At 39.9% G+C, this 25,044-nt stretch overlaps 1 protein-coding gene across 4 annotated transcripts in view; it reads left to right on the top strand.

Moving 5' to 3' along the window:
* Positions 1–25,044, top strand: part of MOK (MOK protein kinase) — a 58,753-nt gene that overhangs the window by 21,362 nt on the left and 12,347 nt on the right. Inside the window, exons 2-4 of one of the 4 annotated variants that reach the window (XM_058567734.1) lie at positions 233–347; positions 18,247–18,336; positions 19,932–20,002. In XM_058567734.1, coding sequence (XP_058423717.1) covers positions 233–347; positions 18,247–18,336; positions 19,932–20,002 — 276 coding nt within the window. Of the gene's footprint in view, positions 1–232; positions 348–18,246; positions 18,337–19,931; positions 20,003–25,044 lie in introns of those variants that run through there. The other 3 variants (XM_058567735.1, XM_058567736.1, XM_058567738.1) reach the window with 3 other exon arrangements.

The raw sequence follows: 25,044 nt of genomic DNA, 5'->3' as shown, positions 1-25,044 counted from the left end.
CTGGAAGGAAATGGTGCTCGTTGCCAACACACAACCCCACTTCTCTTAAAATGAGGGGAACACTGAGCCTTAGAAAAAAGGAGAAACAATCCTTAATATATTCCTGTTGGATTGTTTTACAGATAAAAAAGTTTGCTGTCTGGAAGTGAGTACAAAATATATGTATTAAAAAAGTGAGTACAAAATATATTTATAAATAAAATTTTATTTTTATAATTGTTTTTATTTATAGACTATAAAGCAATTGGCAAAATAGGAGAGGGAACGTTTTCTGAAGTTATGAAGATGCAGAGCCTGAGAGATGGAAACTACTATGCGTGTAAACAAATGAAACAGCACTTTGAAAGGTAGGCAATCAGAGACATATTTAAGAGTAAATACAGTACAGGTTTAAATCAATAAGGGCAACTTAATATTAGTGGGAAAATTGTATTCATGTAATAATATGTAAGATGTTTGGGGGCAGTGAGGATTATGGGCTAATTTTATGTTTATCATACTGGTTTTTATTCATGTCCAAGTTTACTGTAATATCAATGATTAATGGTCACAAAAAAGTTAAATTGTGAAAGTATACCTCACTATTTAAACAGTCTGTACGTTCCTAAAAGTTGTGTGTATGTTGGACTTTTATAAATGAAACGTTAGTCTGAATATATTAGAGGTCTTTGTGATTTAATTAATTGTGAATCAATTAATGTATTGAAAAATAATTTCCAAATAGGGTTGGAGAAAGTTATTCCCTGGGAGTGATCAGTTGCCGTTTGTGGAGAGGGGAATTCTCTAGTTGTGGATTAGTCCCTTGGAGGACTGCTGTGGCTTTTTCTCTCAGAGCAGCCTCTTAAAGTCTTGGAGTTTGCAGCTTCTTAACATATATCACACTAAAGAGTCAAAAACCAACTGTGTTTAGGAAACTCTATCAGAATAATGAAGTAAATGCTGGCTTTATTACAACTGTTAAACTTTTCAATAAAGAGCTTTGAAGCTTAGCTTTTTTTTTTTAATATCAAAGAATTGAAATCTCTAAATATCTAAAGCAAATTTTTAAAAAATGAGATTCCCCTACACACACATTGATGCAGAGCCTTCTGAAGTGTTTTGGGATCTAAACCTTGATTTCAAACTCTTAGTGTGAAAAAATTGTTTCTCAGATCAGAAAGGAGTATACGACAGTTAATTGTGTCAAAGAGTATGGAGAACAGTAATTTCATCCTCATGACATCCCCACAGGGTAACTGTAATCATTCCTCTTTTGCACATGAGGACAGGTGCTTAGAGATGTGAAATAACTTGACAGTTGCCACTCGAGGCCACTAGCAAGATTTGAATCCAGTTTTTCTTTTTTTTCCTCCCCGTGAGGAAGATTGGCCCTGAGCTAACATCTGTGCCCATCCTCTATTTTGTATGTGGGATGCTACCACAGCATGGCTTGATGAGTAGTGCACGGGTCTGTGCCCAGGATTCGAACCTGTGAATCCTGGGCTGCCAAAGCGGAGTGTGCTAATAACTTAACCACTACACCACCGGCCTGGCCCCTGAATCCAGATTTCACTGAACCAGAAGCCTTGTTCTTCATCACCGAAAGCTTATGATCACTTACCTGCTGCTGCCAAGACTCTGCAGTTACTGGGTCTTCTGCTCTTCCTCTGTTCTGTCCCTTCTTCCTCTGTGTATTCTGTATTCTCTGTGTTTATCTTTTCCCCCCACCCCATCTTTACCTTTAAACTACTGAATGATAGAGAATTTGATGCACAGTGTGCTGATTATCCCATAGCTAAAGAGCAGACGTCCTTAACCAGCCACCTTTGAGAAATCCACCAGAAACCCAGAGTAGCTGAGAAAGGACTTTGAGCAGCAGGATGTGATGCATTTGCACCTGAGGAGAGGACCAGAATCCCTTTCAGGTCCCACACTCAGGTTCAGGGGTAGATGTACTTATAGACACCAGGACTTGCCAGCTGTTGTTGGGGAATAGCTGAACATAAAAAGTGGATTGGACAAATAGCCTTCAGACTTCAGGCACTTCCGTGATCGTTGCTGTGTGAGAATAATGCACAGGCATTGTCACTCTGATGAGCAGCCATCAAGGATAGATCACATTTGGTCACAGATGTGCCTTCAGGAAGGTAGAGATATCTGTAACACATTTTTAGAAACATTTCCATCAGAGAAGATTAGAATGCTTTAAGGGGCAATCCTTTGAGGGTCAAGGAACACTCACTTTATCTGGAGAAGTACCTTTGTGTAACCTCAGTCCCTCAGGAGAATGTAGCATTATCTAAGGGACGTGGTTTCCTAGTGGTGACATGCATCCGGAATCCACCATCTACCAGGTCCCCAGTACACTGACAGTGCACACCTCATGCACCCGAGCCTTGGCTTCCTTGTTGTGAGGTGCTTGAGGACTAAACGAGGGGATGAATAAAAAGTAGCTAGCAAGGAAGGGCGCATGGTAAATGTTCAATAGATGGTAGCCTTCATTACTGTATGTGTAATCATTTGTTGTATTTCAGAAACAATTCATGCTCTTTGCCTTAACTTTAAAAGTGGTTTGGGCCGGCCCTGTGGCTTAGCGGTTAAGTGCACGCGCTCCGCTGCTGGCGGCCCAGGTTCGGATCCCGGGCGCGCACCGATGCACCGCTTGTCCGCCCATGCTGAGGCCGCGTCCCACATACAGCAACCAGAAGGATGTGCAACTATGACATACAACTATCTACTGGGGCCTTGGGGAAAAAAAAAAGGAGGAGGATTGACAATAGATGTTAGCTCAGAGCCGGTCTTCCTCAACAAAAAGAGGAGGATTAGCATGGATGTTAGCTCAGGGCTGATCTTCCTCACAAAAAAATAAATAAATAAAAAAAATAAAAGTGGTTAATTAGGGCCAGCCCTGGTGGTGTAGTGGTTAAGTTCGTCATGCCCTGCTTCAGCAGCCCAGTTCGGTTCCCTGGGCGCAGACCTATACCACTCATGGCTATGCTGTGGCAGCGACGCACATACAAAATAGAGGAAGACTGGCAACAGATGTTAGCTCAGGGTGAATCTTCCTCCACAAAAAAAAAAAAAAAAGTGGTTAATTAGAACATATTTTTCTTTTCTATTTTTTTTTTATAATTTTATTTATTTATTTTCCCCCAAAGCCCCAGTAGATAGTTGTATGTCATAGCTGCACATCCTTCTAGTTGCTGCATGTGGGACGCAGCCCCAGCGTGTCCAGAGAAGCGGTGCGTTGGTGCTCGCCCGGGATCTGAACCCGGGCTGCCAGTAGCGGAGCGTGCGCACTTAACCACCAAGCCACGGGGCCGGCCAGAACATATTTTTCTTTTAAAAATTCATAGTAAGCAAAATAAAATAAACCACTGGATCAGTATTGCTTTACCTTTTTTTTTTTTAACATATATATATTTTTTATTGTGAAATTTTTGTTGTACATTATTGTTTATCAGTCACCATATAAGTGCGTCCCTCCACCCCTTGTACCCACCCCCACCCCCCTAGCCCCTGGTAACCACCAAACAGTTCTATCTGTGTGTGTGTTGGTTTATCTTCCACATATGAGTGAAATCATGCCCTGTTTGTCTTTCTCTTTCTGGCTTATTTCACTTAACATAATACCCTCCAGGTCCATCCATGTTGTTGCAAATGGGATGATTTTGTCTTTCTTTATGGCTGAGTAGTAGTCCATGGTATATATATACCGCATCTTCTTTATCCATTCATCAGTCGAGGGACACTTGGGTTGCTTCCATGTCTTGCCTGTAGTGAATAATATCTGTAAGTTGATTTTGTACCCTGCCACTTGGCTGTAGTTGTTGATTATTTCTAATAGTTTTCCAATGGATTCTTTAGGGTTTTCTATATATAAGATCATGTCATCTGCAAACAGCGAGAGTTTCACTTCTTCCTTGCCTATTTGGATTCCTTTTATTCCTTTTTTTTTGCCTAATTGCTCTGGCCAGAATCTCCAGTACTGTGTTGAATAAGAGTGGGGAGAGTGGACACCCTTGTCTAGTCCCTGTTTTCAGAGGGATGGCTTTCAGTTTTTCCCCGTTGATTATGATGTCAGCTGTGGGTTTGTCATATATGGCCTTTATTATGTTAAGGTACTTTCCTTCTATACCCATTTTGTTGATAGTTTTTATCATAAATGGATGTTGGATCTTGTCAAAAGCCTTGTCTGCATCTATTGAGATGATCATATAGTTTTTATTCCTTGTTTTGTTAATATGGTGTATCACATTGATTGATTTGCGGATGTTGAACCATTCCTGTGTCCCTGGTATAAATCCCAGTTGATCATGGTGTATGATCTTTTTAATGTATTGCTGTATTCTGTTTGCCAATATTTTGTTGAAGATTTTTGCATCTATGTTCATCAGGGATATTGGTCTGTAGTTTTCCTTCTTAGTATTGTCTTTGCCTGGCTTTGGTATCAGGGTGATGTTGGCCTCGTAGAATGTGTTGGGAAGTGTTCCATCTTCCTCTATTTTTTGGAATAGTTTGAGAAGGATAGGTATTAAGTCTTCTTTGAATATTTGGTAAAATTTTCCAGAGAAGCCATCTGGTCCTGGACTTTTATTTTTTGGGAAGGTTTTGATTACTGTTTCAATCTCTTTACTTGTGATTGGTCTATTCAGGTTCTCTATTTCTTCTTGATTCAGTTTTGGGAGGTTGTATGAGTCTAGGAATTTATCCATTTCTTCTAGATTGTCCAATTTGTTGGCATATAGTTTTTCATAGTATTCTCTTATAATCTTTTGTATCTCTCTGGTATCTGTTGTAATTTCTCCTTTTTCATTTCTAATTTTATTTATTTGATCCTTGTCTCTTTTTTCCTTGGTGAATCTGGCTAAGGGTTTGTCAATTTTGTTTATCTTCTCAAAGAACCAGCTCTTTGTTTCATTGATCCTTTATACTGTTTTTTTAATTTCAATTTCATTTATTTCTGCTCTGATTTTTATTATTTCCCTCCTTCTGCTGACTTTAGGCTTTGTTTGTTCCTCTTTTTCCAATTCTGTTAGCCATAGTTTGAAGTTGCTTATTTGGGCTTTTTCTTGTTTGTTAAGGTGGGCCTGTATTGCTATGAGTTTCCCTCTCAGGACAGCTTTTGCTGCATCCCATATGAGTTGGTACCGTGTATTTTCATTTTCATTTATCTCCAGATCTGCTTTGATTTCTCCTTTAATTTCATCAATGATCCATTGGTGGTTTAGTAGCATGTTGTTGAGTCTCCACAGCTTTGTCGCTTTCCCGGTTTTTTCCTTGTAGTTGATTTCTAACTTCATGGCATTATGGTCTGAAAAGATGCTTGTTATGATTTCAGTCTTCTTAAATTTATATAAGCATGCCTTGTTTCCCAACATATGGTCTATTGTTGAGAATGTTCCATGTGCGCTTGAGAAGAATGTATAATCTGCTGTGTTTGGATGGAGTTCTCTGTATATGTCTATTAAGTCCATCTCATCTAATTTTTCATTTAGTTCTATTATTTCCTTATTTATTTTCTGTCTGGATGATCTATCCATTGATGAGAGTGGGGTGTTAAGATCCCCTACTATTATTGTGTTGTTGTTAATATCTCCTTTTAGGTTTGTTAATAGTTGCTTTATGTACCTTGGTGCTCCTGTATTGCATGAATATATATTTAAAAGTGATATATCTTCTTGGTGGAGTGTCCCTTTTATCATTATATAATGCCCCTCTTTGTCTCTCATTACCTGTTTTATCTTGAAGTCAACTTTGTCTGCTATAAGTATGGCAACACCTGCTTTCTTTTGTTTGCCATTAGCTTGGAGTATTGTCTTCCATCCTTTCACTCTGAGCCTGTGTTTGTCTTTAGAGCTGAGATGTGTTTCCTGGAGGCAGCATATTGTTGGGTCTTGTTTTTTAATCCATCCCACCACTCTCTGTCTTTTGATTGGAGAGTTCAGTCCATTTACATTTGGGGTAATTATTGATATATGGGGGCTTGTTGTTGTCACTCTTTTTCTGGTTCTTTTGCATTTCTTTTCTTTCTTGTCCCATGTGTTTCAGATTACCAATGCAGTTTGATAGTTCTGTATGGGGGTTCTCTTAGTTTTCTCTTTCTTTATTGTGTATGATTCTGTTCTGATTATTTGGTTAGTGGTTACCATGAGGTTTGTATAAAAAATCTCGTGCATGTGATAGTCCATTTTTTGATGGCCTCTTATTCCTTTAGACTAAGTCGATTTGATCCCTTTCCTCTTCCCCTTCTATGTTATTGTTGTCACATCTTGTTCCTTCTTGTGTTGTGAGTTTGTGTTTAACATGATGAGGTTATATTTATGTTTGGTGCTTACCCTCCCTTGATCTTTGGTTTTATAATTAAGTGTTTGCTAATCTATTTTGATAGAGGACTGCAATTTTTATGGTTTTGTCGACTTATTTTCCTCCTCGTTCAAAACTTTGAATCCCCTCTCTCTTTTTTTTCCTCAGGGATGAGGGCCTTCTTGAGCACTTCTTGTAGTGGAGGGCTTGTGGCAATGAACTCCCTAAGCTTTTGTTTATCTGGGATAGTTATTATTTCTCCATCATATCTGAAGGATATTTTTGCTGGATAGAGTATTCTTGGCTGAAAGTTTTTGTCCTTTAGAATTTTGAATATATCGTTCCACTCTCTCCTAGCCTCTAAAGTTTCTGTCGAGAAATCGGCTGAGAGCCTGATAGGAAATCCTTTGTATGTTATTTTGTTTTGTCTAGCTGCTCTCAATATTTTTTCTTTGCCGTTGACTTTTGCCAGCTTTACTACTATATGCCTTGGAGAGGGTCTTTTCGTGTTGATATGTTTAGGAGATCTATTGATTTCATTCACTGGTATTTCCAGCTCCTTCCCCAGGTTTGGGAAGTTCTCAGATATTATTTCTTTGAACAACCTCTCTACTCCTTTTTCCTTCTCTTCTCCCTCTGAAATATCTATAATCCTTATGTTGGATTTCCTAATTGAGTTGGATATTTCTCGGAGAGTTTCTTCATTTCTTTTTAGTCTTAATTCTCTTTCCTCCTCCATCTGGAACACTTCTGCATTGCTGTCCTCAATATTGCTAATTCTTTCCTCCATATTGTCAACTCTGGTGCTTAAGGCTTCCAGATTTGTCTTTATCTCCTCTATTGTGTTTTTCATCTCTAAGATTTCTGATTGGGTTTTTTTAATAGTTTCAATCTCTTTTGTGAAGAAACTCCTGATTTCACTGAATTGTCTGTGTTTTCTTGTATTTCATTAAGCTTTTTTATGATGACTATTTTGAATTCTCTGTCGTTAAGGTTATACATTTCTGTGCTTTCTGGGTTGACTTCTGGATGCTTGTCATTTTCCTTTTGGTCTGGAGATTTAATATATTTTTGCATGCTGCCTGTTGGTGTTGGATTACCTTTCCTCATAGTGAAAATATATGGTTTCAGTTTCCTCTTGATGCTGCTGGGTGGGGGTCAAAGGCTGTGTATTCTGGCCTGCCTCAATCCGTGGGCACTCTTGTTGGCCCCTGGCTGATCTGCAGTGTGGCTGAGTGGAGGCTGCTGGTGGGGAAGCATGGAAACAGCTGGAGCTGGAGCACAGCTAGGCCGAAGCAGCTGGGGCTCGGGTGCGAGTGGGTTGGAGCAGCTGCAGCTGAAGTGCTGCTGGGCCAAAGAAGCTGGAACTGGAGTGCGCTGGGCCGAAGAAGGAAGAGCTGGAGCGCTGCTGGGCCAGAGAAGCTGGAGCTGGAGCGCCGCTGGGCCAAAGAAGCTGGAACTGGAGTGCACTGGGCCGAAGAAGGAGGAGCTGGAGCGCCGCTGGGCTGAAGAAGCTGGAACTGGAGTGCGCTGGGCCAAAGAAGGGAGAGCTGGAGCGCCGCTGGGCCAAAGAAGCCGGAACTGGAGTGCACTGGGCCAAAGAAGCTGGAACTTGTGTGTGCTGGGCCAAAGAAGCTCTAACTGGAGTGCGCTGGGCCAAAGACGCTGGAACTGGAGTGTGCTGGGCCGAAGAAGGAGGAACTGGAGCATCGCTGGGCCAAAGAAGCTGGGACTGGAGTGCGGTGGGCCAAAGAAGCTGGAACTGGAGTGCGGTGGGCCAAAGAAGCTGGAACTGGAGTGCGGTGGGCCAAAGTTGCTGGCACCAAGTCAGCTGGAGCCTCCTTCCACTTACTCTGGAGATTCTAGCACCTCAGTCCTTGGGTGTACGGCTGCCTGGGTGCCTCAGACGTCCCCTGTGTTGTGTGAATAGCTTCTGTTGGAATATGAATGTCCTTTTTATTGTGTTTTAGAGGAGGAGAGTTCAGTGGGGGAAGCTCACTCCGCCATAATGCTGATGTCACTCCCAGTATTGCTTTACCTTTTTTTTTTAAAGTTTGTGGGTGGGATTACGAACAGGATTTCATTTCTGTTGTGTAAATCACAATTTCACATATTGGCTTTATTTCACAGGAAGTCCACTTACTCTGGGCTAGTGGTATTTTGTGACTGTTTGATGTATGGAGTCACCGATAGAGTCTTGAGCTTAATTTTGACAGGTATCTGCTAGGCTATGTAATCCAAACCAAAGGGGAATTGGACTTTGGGTTTATTCTTGTGAGTTCTTATTTGCTCTTGATACATATATTCAAAACTATAAGAGATTATAATCCCATACTGTCATTACTTATTTAATAATGGGTCCAGCTCTGGCCATGGGAGCTCTTTCAGGTTGGCTCTATGTTCTTTTAACATGCCTCATTTTTTCTTTTTTAAACACTTCTTTACATGTTGGCACTACAAGATTCTCTAGGGTCATCTTGTATTTTTCCTGCCCCTAGAATCTTCCATTCTCTAAGGAGTGGTTCCTTTTATTGGAGAGAGTATTTAGAAAACAAGATCTTGGCACCACGTGTGCTCATTGCTCCTGGAATGTCAATGCCTCTAGGCCGTCTTAGCAGACAGAGCTTGTGTGTTTATATACTAACCCCATATATACTACACATCTCTTTCTATCTATCTCTAGTCAAATAACCATGAGTGCATCCTGATATAAATAAATGAATGAATAAATAAATTGGGATGAGGGGACAATTTTTCCCTATAGAAGAATTCCAATTAATAAATATAGAAGGAATGAGGGAAATAGAAAATCATCATCAGAATATCACAGTAATTTCTTTAGGCAAGATAAGCTAATGAATGCTAGAATTAGTAGGTGAAACTTAAAAGAGAACAGGAGTTCTCCACAGCCTCAAATGATCTCCCCGCAAATATTTATTAGTTACTGTGGTTGTTTTAACTTATGTCCACAAATTTTTTGATATTCCTTCCTCCAGGAGGTGGGGCTTAATTTCCTTCCCTTTGAGTGTGGGCTGGACTTAGTGACTTGCTTCTAAATAATAGAAAGTAGTAAAGGAAAGATAATAACTTTACAGTGAGAAACCTGGAAGATACCACCTTAACTAAATGATTAAGATTAGCACCATCAGTAATAAGACGTATTGATATCATGTACTCTTTGATATAGTGGGATGGGAAGGGCATGTCACCTCTGTGGTATTCTTTCCCAAAGATCCATAATCTCGGTTTAATTATGAGAATACATCAGACGAGCCCAAATTGAGGGGCATTCTACAAAATACCTACCCAGTACTCCTCAAAACCATCAAGGTAGTGAAAAACAAAGAAAAGAAAGACTGTGAAATTGTCAGAGTGGAGGTGACTAAGGGGACATGACAACTTAATTGCAATGTGTTATTTTGGGTCCTGAGAAAGAAAAAGACAAGTGGAAAAACTGCGGAAATCCAAATAGTGTCTAGTTTAGTTAATAGAGTTGTACCAATGTTAATTTTTAGTTTGATAAATGTTATGTAAGATATTAACATTAGGGGAAGCTGAGTGAAGGGGACTGTAAGATATTAACAGTAGGGGAAGCTGAGTAAAGGGGACTTTTTGTACTATCCTCGAAACTCTTCTGTTAGTTTAAAATAATTTCAAAATAAAAAGTAAAAAACAAATCAAGGGGCTGGCCCAGTGGCGCAAGTGGTTAAGTGCGCACGCTCTGCTGTGGTGGCCCGGGGTCCGCCGGTTTGGATCCCGGGTGCGCACTGACGCACCGCTTGGCAAGCCATGCTGTGGCAGCATCCCATATAAAGTGGAGGAAGATGGGCACGGATGTTAGCCCAGGGCCAGTCTTCCTCAGCAAAAAGAGGAGAATTGGCAAATGTAGCTCAGGGCTGATCTTCCTCTCACACACACACAAAAAACAAATTGAAACAGAAAACAGCCGTAGGAGATCTGGAATGACTCATATTGCTCATAAGCTTCTTCCGATAAAGGTATTGCTATTATTTCTGATCTATAGGAAGAAATGACTTTCTAGTTTCTTCTAGAAAGAAAGCTGCTTTTGCTGTCATCTCTAGGGATCAGGTTGCTAATTTGTTGGATGTTTAGTCACTGATGCTTGATCCACAAGTTTAATGCTGTTCTTTGGTTTTGTTTTTGTTTTTTAACTGTGAACATATTTCTAGCTTTTAGAGTTCTGGAGTATCATCATTTTTAAACAATTTAATCTTATTCACTTGAAGAATAATTTTAGGTTCCTTTAAAAATCCATTTCTGCTCTACTTATCATTGTCTAAGTGAATCCTCAGAGTCACCTTGCACAGTTGTGTGGGTGGGAGGAGAAACGAGAAGCGGAAACAGGAGAATCACACTGAGTCATGCAGGCAGAAAGAGGTTGGTATTTGGAGCCTCTGACCCTTACCTCCTCCAAGTTTTACTTCCGCTCCTTTCCTTCTGCTCTTACTGAAATAGAAATTGATAGCTTTTGCAATCATCTTTGCTAATATGAAGTCTAGGTAAGGTAAAATAAACCAATTCATTAGTACTGTATCAGGAAAGGTACTTTCAGCTCCTGAGGATTGATTTCCTCCAGAGTCGGCTCAAAGCCTTAGTTTGGGAATAATGAAGTTAGTTACTTGCCCACGGCCTGCACATGGCCTAGTCCTTTTGATATCTTGCCCACGGCCTGCACATGACCAAGTCCTTTTGATATCTTTCTTGGTATATCTTCAGAATGTCCTCCCACTTACACTCACCAGAAGTACATGATTAATAAGAGGCTGTTTTTTTGCTATGAATGTATTCTGTATTCTTCTTATAGAAATAGTTATAAAGAAATGGAATTAGTCTCTTTAAAAAAAAAATCCTTAGTCTTAATACTTGTAAAATCTCTCTTTGTGTCCTGAAGCAATAAGATTAACACACATGTGCTAATTTTAGTCAGCATAGAGTTACTAGCTCAGACTCTGAAGGTAGAACTAATAACTCTTCAACTAGTTATGTGACCTTGGACAATTCCTTAATTGCTCTGTGCCTCCGTTTCTTTATTCATACAATGGAGATAACCACAGTATCTACCTCATAGGATGGTTGTCAGGGTTAAGTTAAATACTGCAGGTAAAGCACTTAGCACAGTGCTGGCACATAGTGATAGATGAACTTACCAATAGCAGATAGTGCAAGTTAATAGGGTTTGAAGACTATTTTGAAAATTAAAGTGAGATAATAGCAGTAATAATAATGAAGATTTTAGTAGTTGTTCAGTAGGCATCTGGTGCCATGCCCAGTACCAGATGAATTATGTACATGTATCGTTTAATCCTCATTGCAACCCTAGGAGAAGGATGCTGTCGTTACCTTCTTTCAGCTTGGGGAACCGCGGTTTAGAGAAATGAGTTCCCTAACCTGCCCAGTGTCACCAGGCTGGCAAGGGATAGAGCTGAGTGTGGTACCCAAGTCTGTGAAGATCCAGAGCCTGTGTTCTTTCCAGCGTTCTTCACTGCTGCAGAATGTAATGCAGCCGTCTTGACTTAGTACACAATTTTTCTCAAGTTACATCACTAAATGATCCTCAAATTACTTTACCAAAATAAGAAGTCTTCCCTGAAAGGTTATAAATAAAAACAAATGCAAGAAATTCATGAGTCACTCTAGAAGCTCTTTTACTTAAAAAGAATATAATTATAGGAAATTTCAAACATGTACAAAGTAAACAGAACAGCATAATGAGCCCCAGGTACCCAGCAGCCACAATAAACAACCCTGTGGTTTTTATTTAATCTATACCTCCACCCAGTCTCTTTCCCCACTTGGTTATTATTATAGAATTCTTTCTTTTTAAGGCAAAATTTGCATACATTGAAATACACATTTCTTGACTGTATAATTTGGGCAAATAGATATTCCCATGTAATCAAGATACAGAACATTTTTGGGCAGGCCCCGTGGCTTAGCGGTTAAGTGCATGCGCTCCGCTACTGGTGGCCCAGGTTCGGATCCCGGGCGCGCACCAATGCACTGCTTCTCCAGCCATGCTGAGGCTGCGTCCCACATACAGCAACTAGAAGGATGTGCAGCTATGACATACAACTATCTACTGGGGCTTTGGGGGAAAATTAATTAATTAATTAATTTAAAAAAAAAAGATATAGAACATTTCTCTCACCCTAGAAAGTTCCTTCATTTCCCTTTTCAGTCAATTCTCCACCCCCATCCCAGGCAGCCAATATTCTGGGGTTTTTTTTTTCCTTTATCCTCTTCCAGAAATTCCTAAATGGAATCTTACAGTATGTGCTCTTCTGTCCAGCTCCTTTAGCTCAGCATAAAGTCTTTGGGATTCATCCGCGCTGTTGGACCAGTAGTTTATACCTTTTTACTATTGAGTAGTATTCATTCCAATCTATGACTACAACACAATCTGTTTATCCATTCTCCTGTTGATGGACTTTTGGGTTGTTTCCCCTTTGGTGCTGTCATGAATAAAGCTGCTATAAAACTCTTGTACAAGACTTCTTGTGGATATATGTTTTCATTTTTCTTAGGTAGTTACCTAGAAATAGAATCGTTAGGTCAAGAGTAGGTATATGTTTAACTTTATAAGAATAAACTGCCAAGCTTTTTTCCAAAATCATTGTACCTTTTTATATTCCCACCAGCAAAGAATGAAAGTTCCAGTTGCTCCATATCCTCACCAACATTTGGTGGTGTTAGTCTTAAATTGTAGCCATTCTGGTGAGTGTGTAGTGTTATCTCATTGTGGTTTCAGTGTCCACTTCCCTGATGACTGATGATGATTAATACTTATTCATGTGCTTATTGGCCATTCATGTATCTTCTTTTGTGAAATGTGTTAAGAGTATTTCTCCCTTAAATGTTTGAAATAATTCACCAATGAAATCATCTGGGCCTAGAAGTTTTCTTTGTGGGAAGGGTTCACACCTCCACACATACATGAGGTTTATTTCAGATATCATTCATAGTGGTAAAAAGCTGGAAAAAAAACAAAAGGGGTGGAATGGGTGATAACATCATCGTAAATCCGTGTCATGGAATATTAAACAATCCCTTAGAACTATGCCAAATAATTTGGATTTTTCTGTGATTTTTAAAGCTTTATTGAGATATAATTTACATATCATAAAATCTACCCATTGTAAGTGAGTTTTAGATTTATACAGTTGTGCAGCCATCACCATAACCCCATTTTAGAACACTTCCATGACCTGCGAGGAGGCTTTTATCACAAATTCAGTTTATTTGATAAACATAGGGCTGTTTTGATTTTCAATTTTATTTTTTGTCAGATTTGGTAATTATCTTTTTCAAGGAATTTGTTTAATCTAAATTGTCATATTTATTGGCATGCAATTGTTCATAAAATTCCCTTATTGTCTTTTTAGTATGTACCTATAGTGATATCCCCTCTTTCATTCCTGATATTGGTTGGGGATATTAGTGTTTTCTGTCTCTTTTGTTTTCCATTGGTCTTACTAGGGGTTTATTCGTTTTATTAATCTTTTCAAAGAACGAACTTTGGGGTTTGTTAATTTTCTCTATTGTTTGTCTGTTTTCTATTTCATTGATTTCTGCTCTTTATTATTGCTTTTCTTCTACTTGCTTTGGATTTAATTTGCTCTTCTTATTCTGCCTTCTTAAGGTAAAAACTTAGACAATTGATTTTAACCATTTCTTTCTTTCTTTCTTTTTTTTTTTTGGTGAGGAAGATCAGCCCTCTGCTAACATCTGCCAATCCTCCTTTTTTTTTTTGCTGAGGAAGACTGGCCCTGGGCTAACATGCATGCCCATCTTCCTCCACTTTATATGGGGTGCCATCACAGCATGGATTGCCAAGTGGTGCGTTGGTGTGTGCCCGGAATCTGAACCTGGGAACCCCGGGCTGCTGCAGCAGAGCGCGTGCACTTAACCGCTTGCGCCACAGGGCTGGCCCCTGATTTTAACCATTTCTTTGGTTAGAGGATTAAATATCCTTTTAAGCACTATTTTACCTGCATCCTGTAAATTTTGAAATGTTGTGCTTGCTTTATTACTTGGTTTGAAATGTTTTCTAATTTCCTTTGTGATTTTTTCTTTACGCCTGGGTTATATTCAGATGTGTTGTTTAGTTTGCAAATACTTGGGGCTTTTCTAGATAGCTTACTATTAGTGATTTCTAATTTAAGTCCATTGTGGTCATAGAACATGTTCTGTAAGTCTTCAGTATTTTGAAATTTATTGAGACTTATCTTTGGGTCCAGCACGTTGTTCATCTGAGTGAAAATCCTTATTTTGAAATCTGTTTTGTCTAATATTAATATAACCACTTCTTTTTCCCCTTTACCTGAAGGACTTTCTTCCTATAGATTGGATTGGTTAGATAAACTTATTTTCCATAAAATCCTTCCAATAAAATGAAATGCTGAAATTTCATAATTAATCTTTTTTTTTTATTTTTTAAAGACTTAGTCCTGGTAATTATAATTTTTTCCAATTGTAGGAAAAAATCCATTTATGGTAGATAGCATCTGGTTCTTTTTGAAGCAGAGGCTGCCTACATTCCTCTATGTTCAGTTCCATATTTTCTGTTTCTAGCAGAACAGTAAAAAAATAAATTGAATGTCACCTAACCACAAAATTAAAGCAACTCCAAGGCAAAGAAAAGTGGTTACTTCCAGATTTTTAGATTTTTTTTTTCATGAATTTTAAAAGAAGGAACAGAGTTGATTTGAATTTTTGTAAGCACTGTTATTTGAACAATGGCTAGCCATACCCAGAGAAATGCGCCTTTCTAGTGTTTGCATTAGTTCATTATTTCTGAGTGAATGCCCGTGGAGACGTAAAATAATTCTATCTGCAATAATCAAAATATGTTTCAGAGTACGATAACCAGTTTTCATATTGAAGATGAGACAAGTGAATATTTGTTTGTCTAAATGATGTGGCTGGTTGACTACCCAGTTCTAAAAACTAAGTTTTTTCAGATAGGGTGTTCAAAAATTAGAATTGCTAGCTCCAATTGGTTTCTTGCTCTTTGCACCTAAAGCAGTGTTTCTCAACCTTGGCTCTATTGACATATGGGCCCAGATTATTCTTTGTTGTAGGGCCTGTCCTGTGCATTATAGGGTATTTAAAACATCATCCCTGGCTGCTACCACTGGAAGCCAGCATCACCCCCTCCTCAACTTGTGACAACTAAAAATGTCTCCAGGCATTGTGAAATGTCCCCTGGGGAGAAAAGTCCCCTGGTTGAGAACCACTGACCTATGGCATGCCACGGGCAAAGGCATGACAGGCACCAGGTGGAGGTGAGGGTTCTTCAGCAGCCTGATCCTGAGTTAGGGACCTCTCATGGTGTGGGACCATGAAGAAGAATCTTGTTGGCCTCTTCCAATGCAGATCCCAGGGAAGAGAGTTGAAAGATGCTCTATAATCCGTTACATAAGTGCCCCCAAAAGAATGTTTTACTTGGTCTTTTTTTCTTCTTTTTGTCTTATCAGTGTCTTTATTCATCTCCCCTCTCCTAAGTAAAAAAACTATTTCTATTATGTCACTCAAAGGATGGTCTGGAGTGGTGTATTCTCTGGAGCCCTAGTACTAAGTGATGGTGATTCAGTAGTATGTAAGAAAGGATCCTGGGGCCAAAAAGTTTGGGAAATGTTGGTTTAAATAAAGGTAAACTGTTCTCTTTATTTTGTAGGGATTTTGAAATCTTTTAATATCACCTGTAAATTGTGGCTCTCCAAAAGGAAATAGAGTGGGCCTATCTCAAGCTTTTTGAACATGAAATTCCCCATAAAGCATTTTCCAGAGAACTGATGTTCTGTGGCACATATTTTGGGAAGCACTGTTCTAGAGGCATGTAGGGGAAGCCCTGATGCTGCGGTCCAGGGTGCTGATAAGGAGCAGGTGGTGGGGTGGGTACTAAGCCAACGTAATGAACAGACAGTGTTGTGATCTGGTCCTTGTACGCACCAGCATGGCCATCCGTGATGGTTATAAGAATAGTGAGGGCCAGCCCCGTGGCTTAGCGGTTAAGTGCGCGTACTCCGATGCTGGTGGCCTGGGTTCGGATCCCGGGCGCGCACTAACACACCGCTTCTCCGGCTATGCTGTGGCCGCGTCCCACGTACAGCAACTAGAAGGATGTGCATCTATGACATACAACTATCTACTGGGGCTTTTGGGGGGGAAAAATAAATAAATAAATAATTTAAAAAAAGAATAGTGAAAGACTCATATTCTGGGTGGTAAATAGCTGCTATCCTGAGCCTCTTGAGTGCTGCCCTCAGCCTGCCACCCTGCACCTGGCCCCTTTTCCAGCACTCCCCAGACCTCCCCTCTTCCCAGCAACTAAAGCATTAGTGCCTGGTTCAACACAGGCCCCCTTTACGACCCTGCTCCAGCATTGTAGGCTGTGTCTTTTCTAGTTGATTGTTGACTATAGCACACAAGTTGCTAACAGTTTGAATATCATCCTGGGTGTGAGGGAGGAAATAGGGGATAGTAATGAAAAAGGGATCTAAAACTTTTAGTCAGAAATATCCTCACACTCAGACTATTCAGGCTTTTATATATCAGGCTCCTGTTTGTTGGCTTGCATGAGAGAGGCTTAAAATATTTGGCCACATTGATTTAAAACAATAATAATATATTATTGGCTATCACTACTCTTTGAATGACCAAACAAAATGCTGAGCTTTACACCATATGTTAAAAGTTGGTGGAACAGAGTTTTGCCAATTCAAAGAAAGAAGAATATTCCCACAGTTAGTTCCTTTCAGAACCTCTAAGATGGAAGTCTCTGGTGAATCGGGTCGTTTGATTGGGTATGACTCCACAGGCCCATCCTTGGGGAGCTGTGTCTCTTGTATGGCTCTGTCTGGAGGGCGGTGACAGTCTCAGGCCATCGGCCCCTGTGAAACTTGTACTGGTGTGATTTTGGATGTGAGCATGGTGTCAGGCAGAGCAGTCTTTGTAAAGAAAAGCCTGCAGTAAGACACACCTGCTGAGAGAACACGTTCACTAGGTGCATGAAATTGAAAAAATGTACAACCTGCATTAAAGATAAGAAGGAAGGATGGGTCTGTTCATGGAAATTTAAAATGCCTGTTTTTGGGGCCAGCCCGGTGGTGCAGGCGGTTAAGTGCACGTGCTCTGCTGCGGTGGCCCAGGGTTCACCGATTCGGATCCTGCGTGCGCACCGACACACCGCTTGTCAAGCCATGCTGTGGTGGCGTCCCATATAAAGTGGAGGAAGATGGGCATGGGTGTTAGCCCAGGGCCAGTCTTCCTCAGCAAAAAGAGGAGGATTGGCAGATGTTAGCTCAGGGCCGATCTTCCTTCCAAAAAAAAAAAATAATAATAAATAAAATGCCTATTTTGGGGCCAGCCCTAGTGGCCTAGTGGTTAAGTTTGGCATGCTCTGCTTTGGCGTCCTGGGTTCAGTTCTTGGGTGCGGACCTACACCACTCGTCTGTCAGTGGCCATGCTGTGGCAGTGGCTCACATAACAGAAAAAAAAAGAGGAAGATTGGCAACAGATGTTAGTTCAGGGCAAATATTTCTCTGCAAAAAAAAACCAAACAAAAAATGCTTATTTTCAGATGGTATTTACATTGCTCAGTTGGTTAGTTCCCATAAACTGATTGATAGGAAATTTTGATATCTGTTTCTATGTTTATTAATTGTAAAAGAAACTACCAAATTATTCTTTCGGGAGATTAGATGGGAAAATTTTGAATATATGTCCAAAGCTATAAAACCTTGATTTTTATAAGATAACGCAGAAACAAGGTATGCTTAACTTCAACTGCTAATGGAAGAAATAAAACCTGATTAACTTGCTTGACATATTTGTGAGTTTTTCAGTTGTGATCATGGATAATAAATAATGGTTTAATAACCCTAATTTTAAAGTTGACCTAAATTACAAATTAGTTATTTATTTTTACCTACACAATAGTATTGAGCAAGTGAACAATCTACGAGAGATACAAGCACTGAGGCGCCTGAATCCACACCCAAACATTCTTACGTTACATGAAGTGGTTTTGTAAGTATATTTGGGGCTTTAAAAATTATCTAAATTGATGATAATGATTAAATCTCTTTTTAAGAAAGAAGATCACAGTAGACATTTTAAATATTTGCTTTGTGGCTCAGAGAATAATAATTTTTATTTTATCTTAAGTCACATATTTATTTGGACAGATGTGTATCTGATTCCTGATGTGGAAATGTCTTCATTTAAGTGTATCCATATCATAAAAGCATACGTAATTCAAATGGCTCCTCTTCTTTAGCTCAGTTAGGCTTCTGTGTAGACGATGGTGGCTCTGGGCATTGGGGGCTTTGAATGTGAATTATGATCTCCTGGCAATGTACTGCTCTCATATTTCAGGGATTGTATTTACTTTATCCCTGCCAGTTGCCATCTCTGCACAGTCTCATATAGCCTTTCTTACTGTAATTGATGTAATTTCAGGGGATTTTTTATTTCTCTTCTAATTATAGAATAGTTTCCTTAACGTTTACCTACTGATCAAGAAGGCAGAGCACACCTTGTCCTCAGGTGCTGGCAGCTCTGCACTACACTTCTGGACCCTGAACCAGGGACTCGAGCCACGGGATTCTGGGAACTGCCTTTCTGTGGGCTAGAGTGGCGCTGAGCTCTGAGAAGGTGCATGGCGGAGTGAAGCGTCGCTGTAGTGCTCCAGGGAGCCTGGCCTTTAAAACCAGCCAAGAAACAACAGTCTGACAAAGTGCGGTAGACTTTCATTAGAGGATTGAACAGCTTTAAACTCAAAATAAAATGTCTTGTCGTAGCTGTGTGGCCTCCCGGCCTGCAGTGTTCTGAGCCATCATTTTGGGCTGGGGCTAGAGACTGCAGTCTGCGTGGTATAGTCACAACACTGCCTGAGTGCAGTGGGTTTGGTGTGCACTTTACAGAACACTTCTCTCCAGGATTGCAAACGGGCCTCCTCACAGCCCTGAGAGACAGAGAGGACCCCTTCCAGCCCCACCAGAGGCACCCCAAGCAGGATCTGGGGGTGACATGGGCTCCCCTGCCTGGGGCTCAGGGATCCCTTTAAGGGCTGTTTGAGCTCAGGAGAAGCTGATGGCTTGGCCAGAGGCCTCTGTTCCCTCTCTGCACAAGGCCTAGACATGGCACAGGCCTGACCTGACTCGTCTTTCTCCCTTTGTCCCCAGGCTGGTTTTTGAATTTTGCTCCCCCGTTATATTGTATCTCAATTACATGGAAGTAATATAGGTAAATTAAAACTAAATTTGCAGTCACAGAGCATCAATTAAATTCTTCTTTCTTTGATTATTTTGCTTAGCCAACTCCCAACTTCATTTCTTCTTTTTGCTGATAGTTAATTTTATATTTTCAAGACATGTCTTTAAAAAATGGGGGCTTTTAGAATTTTTTCTTAAAGTAGGGTTTTACTATTATTTTAAGTTAAATTTTACCTGAAATATTGATTTAAAATCAAAACTTCTGTTTTAAGTGTTATACTTTGGTCTTTGTCTGATGTGGGAGTGCTTTATGTTTACCAGAAATGTTTACAAATGAATTAAATGTTTGATTATATTTTCTGATTAAGACAAGAAAAAAACATTTTAAAAACTTGCTTTCTTCTTCAGTGACAGAAAATCTGGTTCTCTTGCACTAATATGTGAACTTATGGATATGAATATTTATGAGCTAATCCGAGGTATGTAGAATAATTTGAAAACTAATCTAAGATCTTCTTTTAAAGCTTGTAGCTTACATATACTTTGTCTTAGTTCTCAAAATCATTAGTTACCAGAGTGCATATATAAATTAGTCACCATAGTTATATATAAATATACAGTACTGGGCTAGTTCTCTCTTGGGAGCTGTTTTTCTGGCAATCTCATCTACTCAGAACACAGCTGCACATGAGAAGTAAAGCCACAAGGCCTTCAGGCTGGCTGGGTCGTGTGGATGAGGATGGCACAGAGAATGGTACAGAGGACAGCGGGGCCACTCAGTCCTCCCTCACTGTGGGTCCCTGTAGGAGAGCTGTGCACCCAGGCCTGTTCCCCTCTGAAGGTCACTCTTTTCCCGGGATCTGGTGTTGCTTGACATTCTATTCTATGCCTCAAAATAAGGCAGGGCTTTCCCCCCAAATAATTCCTCAGATGAGAGGGAACCTCCTTATATTTGGATCCTTACAAAGTCTCCTGTGTTACAGGGTGCTCATTCATTTCCTCTCTTTTGAACAACAAAGCACTGTTGAGGAAAGCACATTCATCTGGGCCAACCTCATTCAGGGCTGGTTTTGGAGGCTTACAGAGGTCACCTGAGGGAAATAGAGAAAAGGAGGCGGATGGTTGGCCCACATTTAGCAAATATCCCTGGGGATCTGACCTCACTGTTGTATTAGATGTCAGGACAAATGAGTCTTGTAAATATCACTGAGAAAGCAGCTCAAGAAGTGCTAATTTTACAGATGTCATTATGCCTATTGGACAAATGAAAAAAAAAAATGTCTCCTTAATGTTATGTGAGTGACTACGTATGGCTTGGAATAGAATTTTAGTTTCAGCATTATAGATGATTTAAAAACTGCTGTATTATCTCAAACGGTTTAGGCCAAACTGAAGATGATGTGCTATGGAAAACTGTTAGATCAAGAAGCTATTCTTGCAATGAAGGAGACACTGATATTGAAGATGCATGTGAAGAGTTCAAAGAAAATTGTTTTTATGAAGTGGGAGAGTAGAAAAAAGCATTATATCAAATTAATATATATATGTGGTTTAAAATATGTATATTTTAGTAAATTACTGATAAAATAAATAGAACAAGTAGACGCGTTTTTCTACATCCATAAAAGTTGATGTGAAACTTTTGGATCTTTTTGGGAAAATAGGAGATTGCTTTATATCTGGGTATATATAGTATTTCTTATAAGTTACAAACCTTGTGTATTTATTCATGAGTAAACCCCTCACTCAGGTATCTGTTTAATTTTGTTTTAAGTACAATTCTAACAAACTTAGTTATTTGGTTTCTTGGTCTAAAACCTATTCAAAATAGAGCAGTTAGAAGAAGCTCCTAGAACCTGGCACACCAGCAGTAAGAGAAAGTGATAGGTGACAGTCTCTTAATGGAGGAGACTGAAAATGTAAAACATAGACATGAGAACAATAAAAAGCCAAATGAGAGCAGTCTAGGCAGATAGCCACAAGCCTCCAGATTCCCCAAGGTAGTTTAGAGAAAGCACAACCACATGATGGATTGTCATAACCATACCACTTCAGTCAACACTGATAGGAAAGTTAGGAAAGTGAATAAATGTTTTTAAGATTCCTGTTTAAAATTATTACAATAGAGAAGAGTTTTGTGTTCCATGAGTAAACCTTGTTTATCTGGAAATTTCACTTACTAAACATCAGCCTAGATAAATGAGGTGTTTCTCTATGATTACATTTTCAAATACTGTCTGACGTAGATTCTTCGCTTTGATCCTCTCTGTGTATATATATTTAACAGTATCAGGTTAGGGTATCAAATACAACCAAGAGAATCAACCACTAAACTTGATTAGTTCATTTACAATAATCTTTTTATCAGTAAGCCAACATTTTACTTTATAATGAACCTATGTAATTACTTCCTTTATTTACTAACAGTTCTCTTGGTGTAAGATATATGTCTTATATTAGAATTCTGATTGTTTCTTGTGATATTTTAAAACTCAAGAGGAGGGGATAATTTTTGGCAAGTTCCTATGTGCTTAGACATTTGAGAAAGCTTTGTTTAGAAATAAATATCTTTCTAATTTCCAGTAGTAGGGGAATTGTATTATTGGAGAAGTTGAATCCGTTTCTTTAAGTATCTGTCTACAGAGAGAGATTGTAGAAAACAGACTGTTATATTATAGATCAATGGACATTCATTCATTACCTAAATATTGAGTGTCTTCCATAGGCCAGGGGCTGTGCTCAGTGCCCTGAATTTAAGATGCTATCCGTGGTAAGGGGCATCTAGTTTCAGAGATGTTAAAACATGGGGAAAATGGCTGACAGTGATTGTAAGATACTAAATATTGGAATATGCATCCTGATATCAGAGTTGTTAAAATGTGTGTGTGTGTGGGGAGGTCTGCCTTAGAATTGATGAAATACAGTGATAATGATAATAGCTAGCAGTTCATGAGTGCTAATCACATGCCAGGCACTGTTCTTAACACTTTATAAGAATTAACTCTTTTTACCCTCACAACAGCTCTAGCAGGTAGATATTGTTATCATCCCCATTTTAAAGATGAAGAAATCAAGGCACAGATAAATAACTTTTCCAAGGTTATGTACCTAGTTAGTGGTAGAACTGGGGTTTGAGTTTAGACAGCCTGGTTCCAGAGTGTGTGTTCTTAGCCACCACACATACTGCCTCTAGACAGCACTATGTGGTTGGCTGTGTTATCATCATCTCCATTTTACCAATGAGGAAATTAAGACTTTAAGGATTAAGTAGTAACTCAAAGTTATTAATAAATAGCAGACCCAGAACTTACAGTCAAGTCTGACTCTGAAACCCTGGTTAGCCATTACACTCTGTTGCTTCCCTGGATCTCTGTTCCTGGCCCTAGCTTGGTGCCTCAAATGAATAGGCACTTACTAATTATTGCTCTTGTTGATGATGATATTGACTTACTGAAAACTGAATCAATCGCTAAAGCTTTTGCTACTAGAATAACAAGTCATTTGACTTAAATTACTACTCTCTTAGATTATTACAATATTAAGTAGCACTATTAAATACTAAGAAATAAGAATTAAATGAGAGAATGATCACACAAGATTTATTGAGTTGTCTACTTATATGGACAGCAGTGTGCAAAGTCTAGTGAAGGTAGAGAAGCAGCATAGAAGATGCATTTTTTGATATTCAAAGAGTATATAGTCTATTGTAAACTATATAAACGTGAAATCATTAGAGAAAATGATTTTCTCTTTGTCCAGTAAGTGTCAGATGAGGCAGAGAAGACTGGGCTAGGAAAGTAGAGGCTTACCTGGAAGAGTGGTGGAGTTAGACAGTGCAGGAGAAGCTGTCTCACTTCCTGTTACATGCCATGGGCTGTTTCTGAGGTGGGGACACAGTGGGACATGACAGAGTTCCCACCCATGCGGAGCTCACACTCTGATGAGGAGAGAGAGAGAGAGTAAAAACAAGTAAAGAAATGATCAAGAGTTCCAGACAGGGGTAAGTGTTATGAGTGACTGAAACAGTCCACTGTGTTAGAGAGTGCTGGGGACAGTATTCCAGACAGAGGGACAGCTAGTGCAAAGGCCTTGAGGCCACCATGAGGTAAGAGGCCAGTGTGGCTGGAGTGCACAGAGGAGAGTTGTAGGCAATGAGGTAGGCAGGGCCAGCGGGGCTGGGAGGGCCAGGGTAAGAACGGGTTATTCTAAGTTCAGGGGGAAGCCAGCAGTGGCTTTTAAAGCAGAGGAGAGACGTCTTTTGATTGGTGTTTGGACCAGTGTTTCTAAAACTATCTGTAGTAGAGACCAATTTTTTCCCCTAATCTGTTGTGGACCAGAACTTTTGTAAAATACAATAAAAATTAATTACCAGAAAAATGATTATGTGCTTGGATGTCACCAGAAATGTTGAATTGCCATAAAAGCTTCCAAACAGTTACTCTTAATTTCTGTCATCTCCTCTTAGACCAGCAGTTTTATAAGGAAAAACTGGTTAAGATTATAACCTAACTGTAGACGCATGTACTATTTTGCTACGTTGTATCTGATTCTGCTCTCTTTTTTAACTGTTTCAAGTTAAATTAATTTGCTTTTGTGAATGGCTAGTTCGTTGTGCCCTCACCCTCGCCGGTGCCCACTTCGGCGCCTGGGAGCGGTCGCTCCATCACCTCATGTTCCCGTTCTCTGGTACATCTCCCTTCTGTTTCTTTGTCTCATGCACAAGGCCTGACGTGTATCTGCTTCTTTATTGTTTGTCCGACTCTGTCCCCTAGAGTTGGCTCTGTCATCTGACAGCGGGGCCCTGTCGGCCCCGTCACTGGTGTCCTCTGAGTGCTCAGCACTGTCCCCTGTGTGGTACAGGTGTCAGTTGTCCGCCTGGATGATATTGATATCATCCAGATATCATCATAAATATTGAGCATCGCAGTTAGACTGTTTTCATTGCAAGGAGCACATGCTGTTCAGCTAGTTCACATACAAAGGAACGATTTTGTTGGAAAACCACAGATCTCTTGCTGAAAGCTCAGTCAGGCCTCCTGGGAATGGAACCAGGGACGTTCTGGTTGCCAAGGCTGCCACTGATCACCTCAGAGCCACATGGTCTCCTCCCTTGGCTCCTCTGCCTGTCACCCTCCTCCTCTCATGGCAGACTTGGCCACCGAGATCCTGAGACCCTCCATTGGCAGCAGATGGGCCAGGCCCAGAAATCCCACTCACTGGCTGCCTTCTAGAGCACGGGCTGTTCCAGGCCCAGTGGGCTGGCCTTGTCACCTTAGAAGCTGTGGGTGGGGCAGGCACCCTGAAATAAATCCTTGATATTGAGGAGTGAACCAAGTAGGAAAAAGCAAAACAAGCTTGGTTTGACTGTAAACGTAGCTTTATAGGTCATTTCCATGAATAGCTTAGGCGGTATGCCTTATTACCATGCACCGTGATAACTGTTTTGCATAACATTACTCTGTCAGATTAATTCAGTTGTATTTTTATATTTCATCAGATCTAACCCACTGATTGTACGATG

The sequence above is a fragment of the Diceros bicornis genome, chromosome 24 (assembly GCF_020826845.1).
Source record: "Diceros bicornis minor isolate mBicDic1 chromosome 24, mDicBic1.mat.cur, whole genome shotgun sequence".
Taxonomy (NCBI): Eukaryota; Metazoa; Chordata; class Mammalia; order Perissodactyla; family Rhinocerotidae; genus Diceros; species Diceros bicornis.
This window is presented reverse-complemented; position numbering and strand designations above follow the sequence as displayed.